We start from the raw sequence: 15,016 nt of genomic DNA on the forward strand, positions 1-15,016 counted from the left end.
ATGATATAAAACTGGAATTTGGACTTTATTAACTGCATTTTAATCAATATGACCTTGAAGAAAAGATTAATTTTTTGTACGATAAAAGCATAAAGTTAAAGAATCTGTTACTGTTATTGATCTAATATTAATATTATTGACATGAGCCATAAGGCGTTACAATCATCACTACATATTATTTGTGAATTATATAGACTTTTAAAACTATCTCTTCTTCTACTGCATTGATATTATTGAGGTAATGGCATTTTTGAGAAATACATTAATTTACGCAGGGTCAGAAACCAATGTTAGTTTTAAATGATCTTGTGATGAGACTTTAAGAACTTCCTGAATTTTGGAAAAATGCATTGTATACACTATTTAGAGGCTCAAAATTTACTCAGCAGAGTGCATTAAGCGCTTACTATGTGAAGGGCAGTTGACAAGGCTTAGGATACAGTGACACACAGAACAGACAGGAGCTTCGATCTCACGCAGAATGAGAATGAGAGGAGTAGGAACAAGTGCGCAGGTGCGTATGCTGCAGTGGCTAAAGTACCATGATAACTGGAGTACAAAATTTACATTAGGAGGAAATTTGCTTCCTAGTACTTTATATGATTAAATAACTGCTTTTGAGAAACTTAATGGTGGCTAGTTTCTTTTAGAGAAAAAATAGTAAAAATAAAATTCAAAAAGGCTCAGAATTAGTCTTACATGTGTGTTTATTTTATTCTATGTATATGCAATGTAACTAGGAAGCAATTACACTCTGTATAAAGACATCAGAATGTGTTTGATTAAAATTGTGGCTGTAAGAGTAGTTTACACTTTCATTAACACTTATAATTCAGATTGCATAAGTGGGTGAAGACACTGAATGCATTTTTTATGAATTGTACTAACATTTAAATGTGAAAATTGGAGACTTGAGAAAAAATTCATAACATACTCTCATTAACATCATTTATTATAAACCTGAATTGCTACTTATAACCCAACTACAAGCAGCACTGCATCTATTTTGCAAGTTGCAAATAGTACCCCATCTGTGGTCTTCCAAAATGCAGAATTTTTTTTCCCTTTTGCAGCCTACCAGTTGCAAAGCTGCCCTGATCCACGCCCGTTTCGAAATGGCTTTGTCATTGGCAACGACTTTACTGTGGGTCAAACCATTTCATTTGAATGTTTCCCTGGGTACACACTCATTGGAAATTCAGCTCTCACCTGTCTTCATGGAGTGAGTCGTAATTGGAATCATCCACTTCCCAGGTGTGAAGGTATGCTTCATCTATGTTCAGTAGTTTTTTTAGCACATTTTTTGTCTTCCGCTTCAAGTAGCATGCTAAACATAGAGTCTCCCTTTCACTTGAGTAACTAGGGTTAGCACATAGGTCCAACCCTTAAGGCTCCATAATGAATAACTGATTTTACTATTACTGGAAGAAGTCCAAACCTTCCCCATTGAACATAAGAAAGTTAACACTCTACAGCTTCTCCTGTTTGTGTATTTGTGTGGGTGTAGGTGTGTGTGTTTAATAATCATTCCCTCAAAACCAGTAACCCAGACACTGCTACTGAATTTGGGTTCCTTCTTTTTAAAAAAAAACTTTTAAATAATAATGCCTTGAACCTCTTGTGAGACCTTATATATGCAGACATGGTAAAAGACAAGAGCTAACATCATATATATTCATAAAGTATTTGGAAAAAGAGAAGATGAAGATGGCATGCTTTACTAATCTAGCGATAGTTAATAACTATGTAGCATGCATCACACTGAAAAATAAATAAAAGCTGACTCTATTTTGTTCATGTTTGCGACTTCATTTTATACACCTCACTGAGGCAAAAACTAATACAGATGTATTTTATACGGCTTAAGAGGTGTGAAATGTTTGTCTTTTTCTCGAATCAGCTCATTGCTGTTTTGTTTTATTTTCCCTTTTGTGTCACACCTTTCCTGCAGCGCTTTGTGGAGGGAATATCACTGCCATGAATGGCACCATCTACTCTCCCGGGTACCCTGATGAATATCCCAACTTTCAAGACTGTTTGTGGCTTGTACGAGTGCCCCCTGGGAACGGCATCTACATCAATTTCACTGTTCTTCAAACAGAACCAGTCTATGATTTCATTACCGTGTGGTAAGCCAGGGCCATTGTTATTGATTGATTGGTAGCTATGCATACCAGCGACACAAGGTCGGGATGAAAATGCACGTCACGGTCCTCTGTAAACAGAAATTGCCATCCGATCTTCGAATCGTGTGACTGAAGGTGACAGTTTGTGTTTTGTAGAATGAGACAAAAGAGAAATAAGAATTTGGCTTATTTGCTCGTAAAGCAGCTAAACACTTCGAACGCAAACTTTATATGTGGACAAACATTTAAATGCATGATTAAATTAATATGCAAAAACAGAGAATTCATATCAGGGTAAGTTTAAGGTAAGAAAGTTCTCTATTTACAAAGCCAGTGAAAATTGAAAGCCTATATTCAAATCACAATTATTTAATATAACTTTTGAATTTATCACAATAATTTGTTATAAAATATATTTGTATCATTATCCTGTTAAACATCATCTAAAATATAAAGAAAATATCTGAATTAATTATTGAAAATGGTTAATAGAACCACTGTGTGAGTTCTAAGATCCCTTCTAAATTTGACAGTCTGTGATACTCAAGATTATTTTGAAGAAAATAAAAGGATGGCAAACTTCAAGCATTTGGGAAGCTCTGGGTTGTGGTCGGAAACCAAAGACTATAATTGATAACTGTATTTTATTCAGGTAGAACTGTGATCTATTTTTATACTTCACATTTTAAATGTTATCACCTATATAAACATAAAGGATACTGATATGACTTGCCACTCATTGGTTCTCTCACCTACTTTGTATCATCTCATATGTAATACTTTTACTACACTTGGCAGAAAACTCCCCAAAATTAATGTTACTCTTTCTCCCTCTCTGCTGTGTCTCTTTCTAATAGGGATGGGCCAGATCAAAACTCCCCTCAGATTGGGCAGTTCAGTGGCAATACTGCTTTGGAATCAGTCTACAGCACTTCAAATCAGATTCTAATCAAATTCCACAGTGATTTCACAACAAGTGGCTTTTTTGTGCTCAGTTATCATGGTTTGTATTATCTAAGAGTTTATATTTCATTTGGTAATGTTTAAAATTGTTCTGGATAATTGAATGTAAAATGTATTGAACCAATGATTGAAAAGGTATTACAATTTGACACTTTTTTTTATTATTTCAAATACATTTACTTGCAAAGAATAACCTCTTCTAAACACTTAGGGAAGTTAAAATGTAAGCAAATCGAAATAAGAAAAAAATCACTCGATTATTACCCAGTAGAAAATGATCATTTTTTTCACATGGAAACCAATAAAAGAGAACCAGCTGTTCGTATTTTATTGCATGTCAACTTTGAGACATTAATAGATTTTTCAATACAAAATGTTTAATCTATTCAACCTGCTGTGAGTCTTTCTAAAACGATTACCCAATATCTTTATGCTTTGAATCATATTAATCATTTATACTCTTGTCTCAAAACCACATCTATTCTAGACTCTTACAGTTTCAAGTGACTATTTCAGATCATTAAGTTCATAGCTTTACTCCTGTAGAATAATTTATGAAGGGTTTCAATTTGAATTCTTTGTATAGGATTATTCTGGGTTGTCACGTTATAAGGGTAACTTTTTAAAAGAGCATTCAGGTGGTTTCACAGTTTTAAAAAATTTCTTGCATCTCAAATTGATTTTATTTAATTATATATAAAATATCATTTTATTTCTAATTATTATATACCATTTTCTGCTGTGACCATACTTCCATGAAAACATTCTGTTTTATATGATTATGTAAGATGAATTCCATGAACATTTCACAGGATCAATAAGCTATTGAGTTACATTTGCAAGTTATATGAAAATTTGCAACATGAACATGTGTTTTGTCTATTACACAATTTAATGCTTTCATCTTTTTTAACACAAAGCAAAGCTTTGATACCCAAATCTTATATTCTATGAAAAATATGCTAAGTCAAATATTGTTATGCTCACATTTAAAGTGCATCAGGTTTGGATGTAGTGAGAGCATAGACCAGAAAATACTTGATTTGCCTAATCTCAGCACCTACCAGCCGGTAAATGGTACACAGTTGAACTTCCACAGGCCGCACAGCTGCTGGAGCTGTGTGTACATTCCAGCATAGCCAGCAAGACAGGGACAGGCAGCTAGACAACTTTTATTCAGGCTGCTACAAAAATAACTCATTTGCCTTTTTTACCGACTTGGACATTGATGCTAGCAGTATGTAGTATAGTCTAAGCTATAACAACAGCTTTATTATTTTAATAAATAATCACAACTCAGAAACCAATAAATTAAATAATAAAATTGAAGGATGAATTAGTTGCTGACTACATTTTGTACAGAACATTTTCTCTTTTTATGGATGCCTGCATATATTTTTATTATTTTGTGTCCTGCCTGAATAAATAACAATAAATGGACAATAAATATCCATAAGATAACCTTATAAAGAATGTAAAATTATTATAAAAGTTAGGACATGTTTCAAAGGGAAAATAAGGTCAGAGAAAAAGATGTCTGTGTATTTGCACTCATGTAGAAAACAGGATAGAATGTATATCTGCACACAACATATGAATGTAGATTTATACAAACAGTTATATGAATATTTAAGGATATTCTCACACTAAAATATGTTTCACCTGTTTGTAAGTAGTTTTTGAGCTATATATATAGGTCAAAATATACATATATATACACACAAATATATATTCACAAATACACATTTGATCTTCTTATTCCTAAACTATAAGAATTGTAGCTTATATAAACTATATAAGCTATATATAATGATATAAACTATAATCTATATGAAATTATATATATATATAAAAAATAGAATTAGCTTAGGAATAAGAACATTAAGCATTTTGGGGTGCTTTGTTTTCCAGTGACTTGTTGACTGGGGACAAGTTACCCTTCGGACCATTACCTTTTTTGCTGTAAAACACCGTGGCAGGATTGCTGAGACGATGAGTGAGACATTGTATATGTAGCCATCACTCTAATTACTGGCATAAACTGGACTGAACCGTAAAAAATTTTGGTAAAAATATGCTGAGTATTGGCCATTTTGCACAGCTCAACCCAAATGACCGCCGCCATGGCTATTGTTGCCAGCACTTGAATTGCTGAGATGAGAGGAGAATTGGAGGCAGTGGGGACACACAGTTATCAGGGCGCCTGGTGGAGGAGATGTTCCGTGCGTTTTCCTCTTCTTACCGCAAGTTATCTCACGTTTTAGATTTTCTGATAGGACATTTATCTTTATGCTTTAAATAATTTCATAATAAGACACAATTGCCAGAGCCTAGAGAATCCCACCATTTAGATCAACATCCCTGGAAATATTACCCAAACCTTAAAATAACCTTGAAATTTGGGGATGCAGCCGGGGCTCGTATTAAAATTGACACATGCCTGACACTCCCACAGCTGTTTTGGGATAATTTTCCTAAGCACTGCTTTCATCCTGACCCGTCTTTTCAAGAACGCGTGAGGCCTGCATTAAATCAATGTAAAGCTTCCCTGCAGTCTGGTCTACTGAATCTTACTCCCCAGTGTTTATCAAATCTGACTCCAGGCAGATTCCTTCTCTCACCGCCTCCTGAACTTCCATTCCTAAATAGTTGCTCAGTTATCTTAAGTCTCCCCACCGTAAGTCCCATTTCCTCCATTTCTTGATAATTCGAGCACATAGGTATTGCTACGTCTTCTCTATGGTTGCACTTGCTCTTTTTACCAAACTTTTGAGAACTTAAGTACAGTTTGGCATCTTGTTTTACAAGCCTGTGAGTTTAATAATAATGAATGAATTTTTGAAGACATAGCATATTTCTGCTTTGTAACTCTTGTATATTTTTATTATTGACTGATTGACTGACTAATAGTATGTTAGTCTCACAGTGGGAATGTGTGTTCAGATCCTTTCAAAGAGTTTGACTGAATTTTTTAGCTGTACTAGTGACAACTTCTGAAAAGATTATTTTATAATATATAGATGCATGCCAATTCCCTCTCAAAGAAACAAAAAAAAAGATACCAGTGTTCAAATTAGTATTATAAAACTAATGTAATTTAATACATCTAAAATATAATATTTATATCTTGGGCCCATATTCAGTACCTGTAGCTTAGTGCCAAAGTGAATTCCTGCAATGATAAAAAAAAGTCATTCAAGAAATTTGGTATTTTTTAAATAAGTAAACCAGTAGATAATTTACTATTTAACATTTATTTTAAGCTGATTAAGTATAGCTAAGTTTAGAATGGTTTACTCCTCCATTTAGTTTTCTTTAAAGTCCACTATTGATTCAATAGTTGCTTCTGTTGTGCCCAACCCTGTAAGTCAGAAGTGGTTTTCTTAGGGCTAGTGTATTTATTTTTGAAATCTGACAGATCAATATTTTCAGATATTTTCTTAAGGTCATATTGATCATTTAGGTTTTATTTATTAGTGTATTTTTAATATATTTGTAAAGAAGAAAAACACTATTCTTTTTCTCTTTAACCTGAACTTCCTTTATGAGATCTAGCCAGCCATCTGTCTTTTATAAAATATCACTTCCATAAAACCTTTCATGATCAAAAATAATGTTCATAAAAAGCTTTGAAAAATACAATTTCTGTGCAATGAAAAAATAGGACAGGCATAAATGTTTAGCTGCTTTATCCCAGCTATCATATTTTTTCTTCACCTGAGAAAATGTTTTTGTCTCTCTCTGTATTGCTGAATTTTCCTGATATCTGCCATAGAGTCAAGATGTAGTTGGCTTATGATAAATAATAACACTATTCAGTCCTAAGCAATGACTCTTTGGAGGTAAACTGCACAAAACCTACTTAACCACATGTTTTTGCAGACACTGACTCTGTATAATAGTCACTATAGTAGCAATAGTTACCATTTACAGAAAACTTAATATGCCTGGCACTACACTGGGTACTTCTCATGCATTATTGCTAATTTTTATTACAACCCTGCAAGGTAAGCATTATTATTCCCATTTTAATAATGAAAGAGCTGAATAAAAAATTGTAACCGACCTAAAGCCAGAGAACTAATAAATACAAGGGCTGCCTGGAATTCAAAATAGGTCTGTCTGACTCCAAAGAATGGCCTCTTTTTAAATAGTGACAACAGCAGCAGCAATAACTAAGTGCTAGGCAATGTCCTAAACTGGTACTGTCCCATGCCCAGCTCGTATTTAATGGCGTATAAACCTAATTAAAAATGAGCAGAAAGGATTTTCATTTTTAGCAAGATGGTAGGTCATCTTATTTTCTAGAAAATACCCCTTCTAATGACAACTTGGAGCTTCAGACTTCTTAGTGCTTCTCCTTCAGGACCTACAAGCTAACTACAACACGTTCATAGGTTTATCGCAACTTAGTATACTTAGTATGTTTTTCTTTATAGGTCCCAGAATGTGCTATGGTGACTGTGAGGAGAGGAAAAAAGTTTTAGTGAGGATCTGACTTATGCCAATCAAAATAGCCAGAGGCTGTAGTATAGCCAGAATCCATATTTATTAATTTAAAGCAGAAGGTATCATTTTAATGTTTATCCATTATCCATTATCCAAGTCACCTCTTCTTTTAATATCGGAGTATTAGGGTACCTTAATTTATACTCAGAAGATTTTTCTTAATAATCATAATATGATTTAATAACAGATTATTTATTGTTTTCTATTGTTGGCACATCTTCTATAAAAAGATGAGTTGATTATATGCTGACTTCCAGATTACTTCAAAAATTGTATTTAAAAGAACTGCACTGTCTTTTAGGTCATCCTTTAAAATTATGTGGGATTTACAATAAATGCTGTATTTTGGGACAAGTATGTTTAACTCCAGAAAGTCCCATCCTAAAAGAGACTGCTGCAGCTATAAAGACCCATTTCACATAAAACATAAATCAGCACTGCTTTGGACTGTGTGACCCTTCGCCTCACACAACCAGAAGGCCTGACCTCCTTTCATATTTCAGTAGATAATGCATTGAACTCATAAAGTGTTTCGTTGTTTGATGTCTAGAGAACATAGGATTATAGATGTCATAGAATTATATATAAATACATATATTGAAGCTGAATACCAAACTGATGAAGCTATTATGAGTTAGTGTCATTTATTATTACTTAATGACTACTTAGTGATTAGTTAAGTAACTAAAAGACATGTCAAAATTGCTCACTATATTTTGACATCTTGCTGTATGTGCACACCTATTGATAAGCTATTTATTTTCTACAGTATCTTACTGTCAGCCCCTTCCAGCCAAAGTCCATCAGGAACACAACCTCAGTTAAATAAAGTTGGGTGTATTGGCTCATTGTAACGAGCGAGACAACGCACCTTGAGGAACCCTGTGGCATATCAGTAAGAAGGTGTTAGGAGGGGCTAGTAATAGGATTCAGGCAGTGCTCAGTGGCTCTGGAAAGTTTCAAGGACACATGCTTTCCTCTGGATTGGGTGCAATCAGAAAGTGGGAGCAGTCCTACAATGGGGTATCTTAGTATGTTTTTTCTAGAAGGTGAGAGGATTGGAACATACCTAACCTGTAATCACTAACTAGGAAGCAGCATTCACTCGTATTAGCTGAGATGGAAGAATCTTGGTCAGTTTGGTTGTTTGGACTGTGTTCTTGTTTCTTTGTTTTTTTGTGGGGTATTTTTTGGTTTGTTTGTTTCTTTCTTTGTGTACTCAGACATGATTATGGAAAGGTCTTGTGTTTGTGTTTTTCCAAAAAGGTCAAATAATTATCATTAGTTGTTGGTGAAACTTCTTATGGTTGACAGTAGAAAATCATGGTGTAGCAGCCGGGCCAGCTCCCAGCTGACAGCATACAAGAGCTGGGTTTTCTTTTCTTTTCTTTAATATGCAGAATCGTTTAAAGTAATAACGATAGCTATAGTATGTTCCTTCACAGACCACAGCACTTCAACTATGGTATTGAACGGGGAGAAGAAATTAGAGACTGAAAAAGAAACATTGTCACTGTTGATATGCTCTTATCTCCTGATAAGCCAGGTGACTCTTGGCACATTTCCTTTAGGTTCTAATGGGCTGAGCACAAAGACAGGATACTTTCAATTAGCTACGTGATTATGGAGAAGTCAATTCATGCAACAGATGATGGAATTTTCTTATGGGTAATTCAGATTTCCCGATAGCTTTGCTTACTGTACTTCTGTCATCCCATCTCTAGGGAAATACCAGGAATAAGGTAGATCTTGCAGATTCATTTCTCATGTCAGAGACTTTTCTGTATCATCTCTAAATTTGGGGCTGAGCATTTCTCTTAATTTCTAAGGTTCTTTTTGTAGGCAGGGAAAGAAACCAATTACAAAATATTAGTAGCACAAAGATGATACTGGTAGTGTAATTTAACCACTGCTGACACTTACCTATGTGGTTCATAACAACTCACTAGCAGATTTTTTCCAAAATGGAATAATAGTATTTACTATTTTTCCTCTTCATTAGAACCAGCAGAGAGAGGATTTATATAAACACTCCTAAGTCCGCTTTCATGTGGAGCTGCTTAAACTTATTTTATATAACTTTTTAAATAACATTTCCAGAATTATATAACTGACTATGTAATTATCAATGCTTTTCTCTTGCAATTTTTCTCCAAATCGTCAAATTATTTTACTTGAACTAATCTGGGTTGCCACTGAAGTATGCCAGTGGTTATAGAGATCTTAGAGTTTATAATGGAACAGAGAATATTACATTTTTCTTCCTCTGTAAGAAATACTGTCTTCTTACTTGTCAGGAAGGCTGTGCACTTGTGCCCTTTTGGTTCAGAGGAAGAATGGCAATTTGTCCAGTGTTCTGCTTTGTCTTTTTTGAAGAGCCTTTAATAGCTCCATTGAAATAAAGTAGATAAATGCAGCTTCTTTTCTGGAATTAGGTTGGATGTTTCATTACAAACAAAATAGGAAATTAAAGGTAACCAAAAAATATCTCCAGAATCAAAGCCTAAAGTATTTCTTTTTTTAATATATTTATTGATTATGCTATTACAGTTGTCCCATTCCCCCCCCTCACTCCACTCCATCCTGCCTACCCCCTCCCTCCCACATTCCCCCCCTATAGTTCATGTCCATGGGTCATACTTATAAGTTCTTTAACTTCTACATTTCCTACACTATTCTTACCCTCCCCCTGTCTATTTTCCACCTATCATTTATGCTACTTATTCTCTGTACCTTTCCCCCCACTCTCCCCCTCCTGTTTTAGGCTAAAGTATTTCCAAGAAGCATATGTGTTTGGCCAGGAACCAGGCAGCTACACACACTTGAACCAAAACAAGGCATGATTCAAATAACAGCCATCCTCAAAAGATACCAACATGTAGAATATGTCCTCACATAGTTATTAAATTGTAAATGGTGTTCTCAAGCTGAATGACACGTCAAATAAATGGTTCTTCTAAAGATAACACAGATTTAGGTCAAATGTCTATTCTAAGTGTGTAAATATCTGTGTTATGCAGCTTTTTCATTAATGGTCATAATTCTGAAGCTGTTTCTAAATAGAATAATCCATGAAAAGCATGAACCAAAATATATGCTAATACTATGTAAAATTTAGATGACACTATTTATTTATTTTAGATTTTGGAAACATTTGAATTACACTTATGTAATAGGCAATACATGCATTCCTTAGTTCAAGTGTGTTTCTCTATTTGAAAGAATATATTGCTGAATGCAGGGTACAAAATGCTGGTAGCTTTTTGAAAATATTATAGTATAATGCCATTTCTTGGTTTAACATTGTGACAAATGTAGTTTGCAAGTGGCTCTTTCAAAAACTGTTCATTACAAACACGCACTCTTTGAAGAACCTTGTTGAAGTCGGTGCTCAAGTTGCTACTTGAGAAACTTAATGCCAAACCTAGTTTGACTTCATACCAAACACTAATTTCATTTAAACATTTCACTTCTGCCCGTACCTGGGTGTGTGGCCTAGCCTGGCTCACTCCACTTCGTTAGGTCTCCTCCTCCCTCTACCGCAGCAACATAAAGCAATTAGGATAGGTGACTTACTGGGTGACTTCCAGATCGAAACCTATGATTCTAACTTATACAGTGTTGGGTGTATTCATCCTAAACCCATTTATTTTCTTCCAAAGTAACAAAACTATATACATTATATAGGATGAGATAATGTTTTGATTCAATTAGTTATCAGTTAGTATGTGTCGAAAACGATTTCCTGGGCATTGTGCTAGCAGTTTTGAAACCACAGACACATACAGCATATGTTATACAGGACTCTAAAATGCATTGTTGAACTCGAGGATTTTAAATCACAGTGTCATGTATTGTGCATCAACATAAAATAAATAAACAGTTTCAGCATTTCCAAAGTATAGGCGATTTAAAGCAGAGTAGAAACAAAATGACTTGTTTGATATGTTCTGGGAAGTCGCATGCACACTAGCCCTTGGAATGGCTTCGGGGTTGTGTGTGGGGTCACGTCAGATTGAGAGTCTCTGCATTGGGGACACAGCTGCCATCACAGAGGCCGGGCTCAGGTTAACCTTCGACACACAGGGCTTGTGCTTCCCTTTGAAGTGTGCGGCAGGCACTGTTCTAAGCCCTTTACAATCTATTAACTCCATCTTAGTTTTGTGTTTATCTTGCAGATGAGAAAATTGAATCATAGAGTCTTAGCAATTTGCCTGAGGTCAGAGAGCTATGGAGTGGGGAATAGTGGGGAATAGTGCTAATTCCCCACTATTGCCTTCAGTGAGACACATGTGAGGCATCATGCCTCAGACCGCTGCTTGATTCCAGCCTGGTCCTGCCAATGACGATAATGTGCCCAACCTTGGCTTGTAATTATTTCAGTAACTGCCAGATGAGAATGTCTTTCATGAGTAAAAAGTGAAACTTGGGAAAAACAGAAAGTATTAATATTTTACCAAATGTTTTTATTTATCTCTCAACACCAATTATCCGGAAGAAACAAAATGCCACAATCTCATGCAATAAGGGCTTCCTCATACACAGTGCCTCTATGTGCCAGGCACCACTCCATGTGCTTTGCATATATAAACATTTTGATCTTTATAGCCATCCTTTGAGGTGGCATAAAATTATTACTGTTATCATTACTCTTTTACAGATGAGGGAAAAAATAAGGCGGAAGACAGGCAGCTTGCCCCAAATTTCCCCATTTGTCAGCCTTAGAAATGACTTTTAAACCCAGAGAGTCTAGACTAAGTTTATGCTCAATATCATAAGAAAGTACGTACATGTAATTTACTCATTTACCATGTAGTTTTTCATCTTTCTAGAATTCAGCACTCGGCAGATATTTACTGAGTATTGCTATGTTAGCTACTGCATTATGCCCCTAGGGGTTGGAAGATAACAACATAAACAAAAGCCTCTGCTCTCACACAGCTCACATTCTAGTGCAAGCAAATGGACAGGAAACAGATCCTTCTTATGGACTGTGAAAATCGGTGGCATGGAAATCAAGACAAGGGAAACATAGTAACTGTAAGAAGGTAACTCTAGGTAGCATGATTAGTGAAAATGTCTCTATTTTAGTCATCTGAGAATAAAGTTTAAAATGAGAAAGGAAGATAGGTTTCAAAGAAAGCAAAATAGGGGGAAAGGGAGACAACTGTATTTGAACAACAATATTTTTTTTTAAAAAGCAAAATAAATTTAAAAAGTTATATAGAACCTAAAGTTTTAGCCACATTATTAAGTGTTACACTAGCAACCATTGGAGAGCTACGCTGATTAGAGAACAGAAGAGACCACGGTAAGGGTAGGTTGCAGACAGGTTTGATTTTTCAAAGGTTTTTTAAATGAAAAAGTGAAGCGATGCGGTTTAACATCTTTGTGTGAGGAGAGAATGGTGTTGTAATTGGGTGACATAGCAAGTCAGGGTACTTCAGTTCTAAGCAGAGAGGAACTACCTGTTTACTTGCAGCTGAAGATATAAAACAGTTAATAGGTGGGGGTGAAGTTTATGAAACAAAGCTAGAGACCCTTGGGGGCCATAATCAAGACTTTGAATTTAATGTCAAGTCATTCGGGGACACACATGAGTTTTTTTAGACTCGATCAACAAGTGTTTGTTGAACACCTGCTGCAGTGTACAGTCTGGGTGAACACATTTGCCTGTCCCCTTCCAACTGTGTGTATTTTTTCCTACGGCAGCCAGAGTTAATTTTTAAAAGGAGAAATCTGATTATGTTACTCCCAGACTTCAGACTCTTCACAGGTTTCCCACTGGCCTCAAACTGAAATAAACCAATCCTGAGCCCAGCCCATAGACTCTCCTGGGGTTCTCTCTCACCCCAGCCCCTAGCCCCACTGACCTTTCTCTTTGCTGGTTTTACGTTTGCTGGCTCCTTTGCAGACAGTGGATTTCATGTAAATACTGTCTTAATTCCCTTGCACCACTTCACTCATCTGTAGGAATGATTGTACCAGAAAGACACAGAAGCCAGAAAATATCCTGTAGACCGATTTCATCATATAGGAGTATTAGTTTCCCAGGGCTGCTGTAACAAAGTACCACAGCTGGGTAGCTTAAGAAAACAGTAAGTTTTTCTCTCCCAGTTCTGGCGGCTAGAAGTGTGAAGACACAGAAGTACACATATGAAGAAGTCTCGAGAGGATCGTGCTCTCTCTGAAGGCTGTAAGCATCTTCTGGGGCAGCTGGGCAACACTGGCATTCCTTAGCTCGCAGAAAAATCTCTCCACTCTCCGTCCCCATCATCACATGTCTCCCCTGTGTGTCCCTCCCTATCTCCTCTCTTTTTATAACGGTCGCATTCCTTGTGGTTTAAGGGCTCACCTTAATTCAGTCTGACCTCCGCTTAGCTTATTACATCTGAAACAAGCCTATTGCCAAGTAAGATTCTGAGGTTTCCAGAAAGATAGACATTTTAGGGGATAGTGCTCAACCCAGTAAAACAGGTATGAAATGACAGAGGTTCACACCAGGATGCTGGCAACAAAAAGAAAAAGAACATTGGAAAAATTTTAGACCTATTTTAACAAACTAGTAGAAATTGACAAAGATTAAAAAACAGAATTTCTGGAAGCTGTTTATGATTTCACTTTTTGTAGTGCTTTACCTTCAAAAGTCTAAAGAAAAGATGCAAAGGGTTTTTTTCCCCATTATCTTCTTCACTTAATTGTGAACAAGTCACTTCCCTCATGTTACTTAAAGTCTAGATAGAGACACAAACAATGAACAAGCAAGCCAACGGATGAACAATAATAGATTTTGAAACAAGGCATTATTACATGCGCCGTCAGAGTTCTATGATTAGAAAATAACAGTAGGGGACAAGGGGGAGGGGGGTAGGCAGTCAGGAGCCCAGAAGAAATGCTTATTCTGGTAATGTAAATTTGGGATTTGAAGCGTGAAGTCAGACTTGAAGTGAAGAAATCAATGAAATCACTTAGATGAAGACTGTTGAAGATCGGTTCAAAGGCAAGTTTATTCAGAATCCACAGCTATAAAACTGATGTGAGTAGAACTGCTCGGACTGTCATAGAGGTGGGGGGGAAGGACACTGTGACCCCTCCATGATGCTACGGCAGTCCCTCAGCTCTGGGGACAGTTTATGAAAGTGTCGGTGATGGGACATGGCAGAGAGTAAGACACAATTTAGCTCATAGCACCCGTGCTGTCTTGGGAAAATGACATATCCCTGCACATCATGCTCCTCATTAATAATAATTTACAAACTCTAGTCCCATGAACTCTGCAGCTGAGTCACCTGAGTCATTCTAAGCACGTTCTGAAACTGCAATAGTCACGGATTTGTCAATGATAAAAAGGTGCTTGTTTTTAAATAAGACAGTAACATGATTAGCATGAAGATTAAAACTAACTTTATAGTCAAACA

General features: G+C 35.9%; 1 protein-coding gene across 2 annotated transcripts in view; it reads left to right on the plus strand.

Moving 5' to 3' along the window:
- The window catches only part of CSMD3 (CUB and Sushi multiple domains 3), an 885,055-nt gene that overhangs the window by 782,078 nt on the left and 87,961 nt on the right, over positions 1-15,016 (plus strand). For both annotated transcript variants that reach the window (XM_024572155.3, XM_045181698.2), the window contains 3 exons: positions 1,074-1,262; positions 1,952-2,129; positions 2,984-3,129. In XM_024572155.3, the coding sequence (XP_024427923.2) occupies positions 1,074-1,262; positions 1,952-2,129; positions 2,984-3,129 (513 nt within the window). The remainder of the gene's footprint in view (positions 1-1,073; positions 1,263-1,951; positions 2,130-2,983; positions 3,130-15,016) is intronic.

Source organism: Desmodus rotundus, chromosome 8 (genome assembly GCF_022682495.2).
Source record: "Desmodus rotundus isolate HL8 chromosome 8, HLdesRot8A.1, whole genome shotgun sequence".
Classification (NCBI taxonomy): Eukaryota; Metazoa; Chordata; class Mammalia; order Chiroptera; family Phyllostomidae; genus Desmodus; species Desmodus rotundus.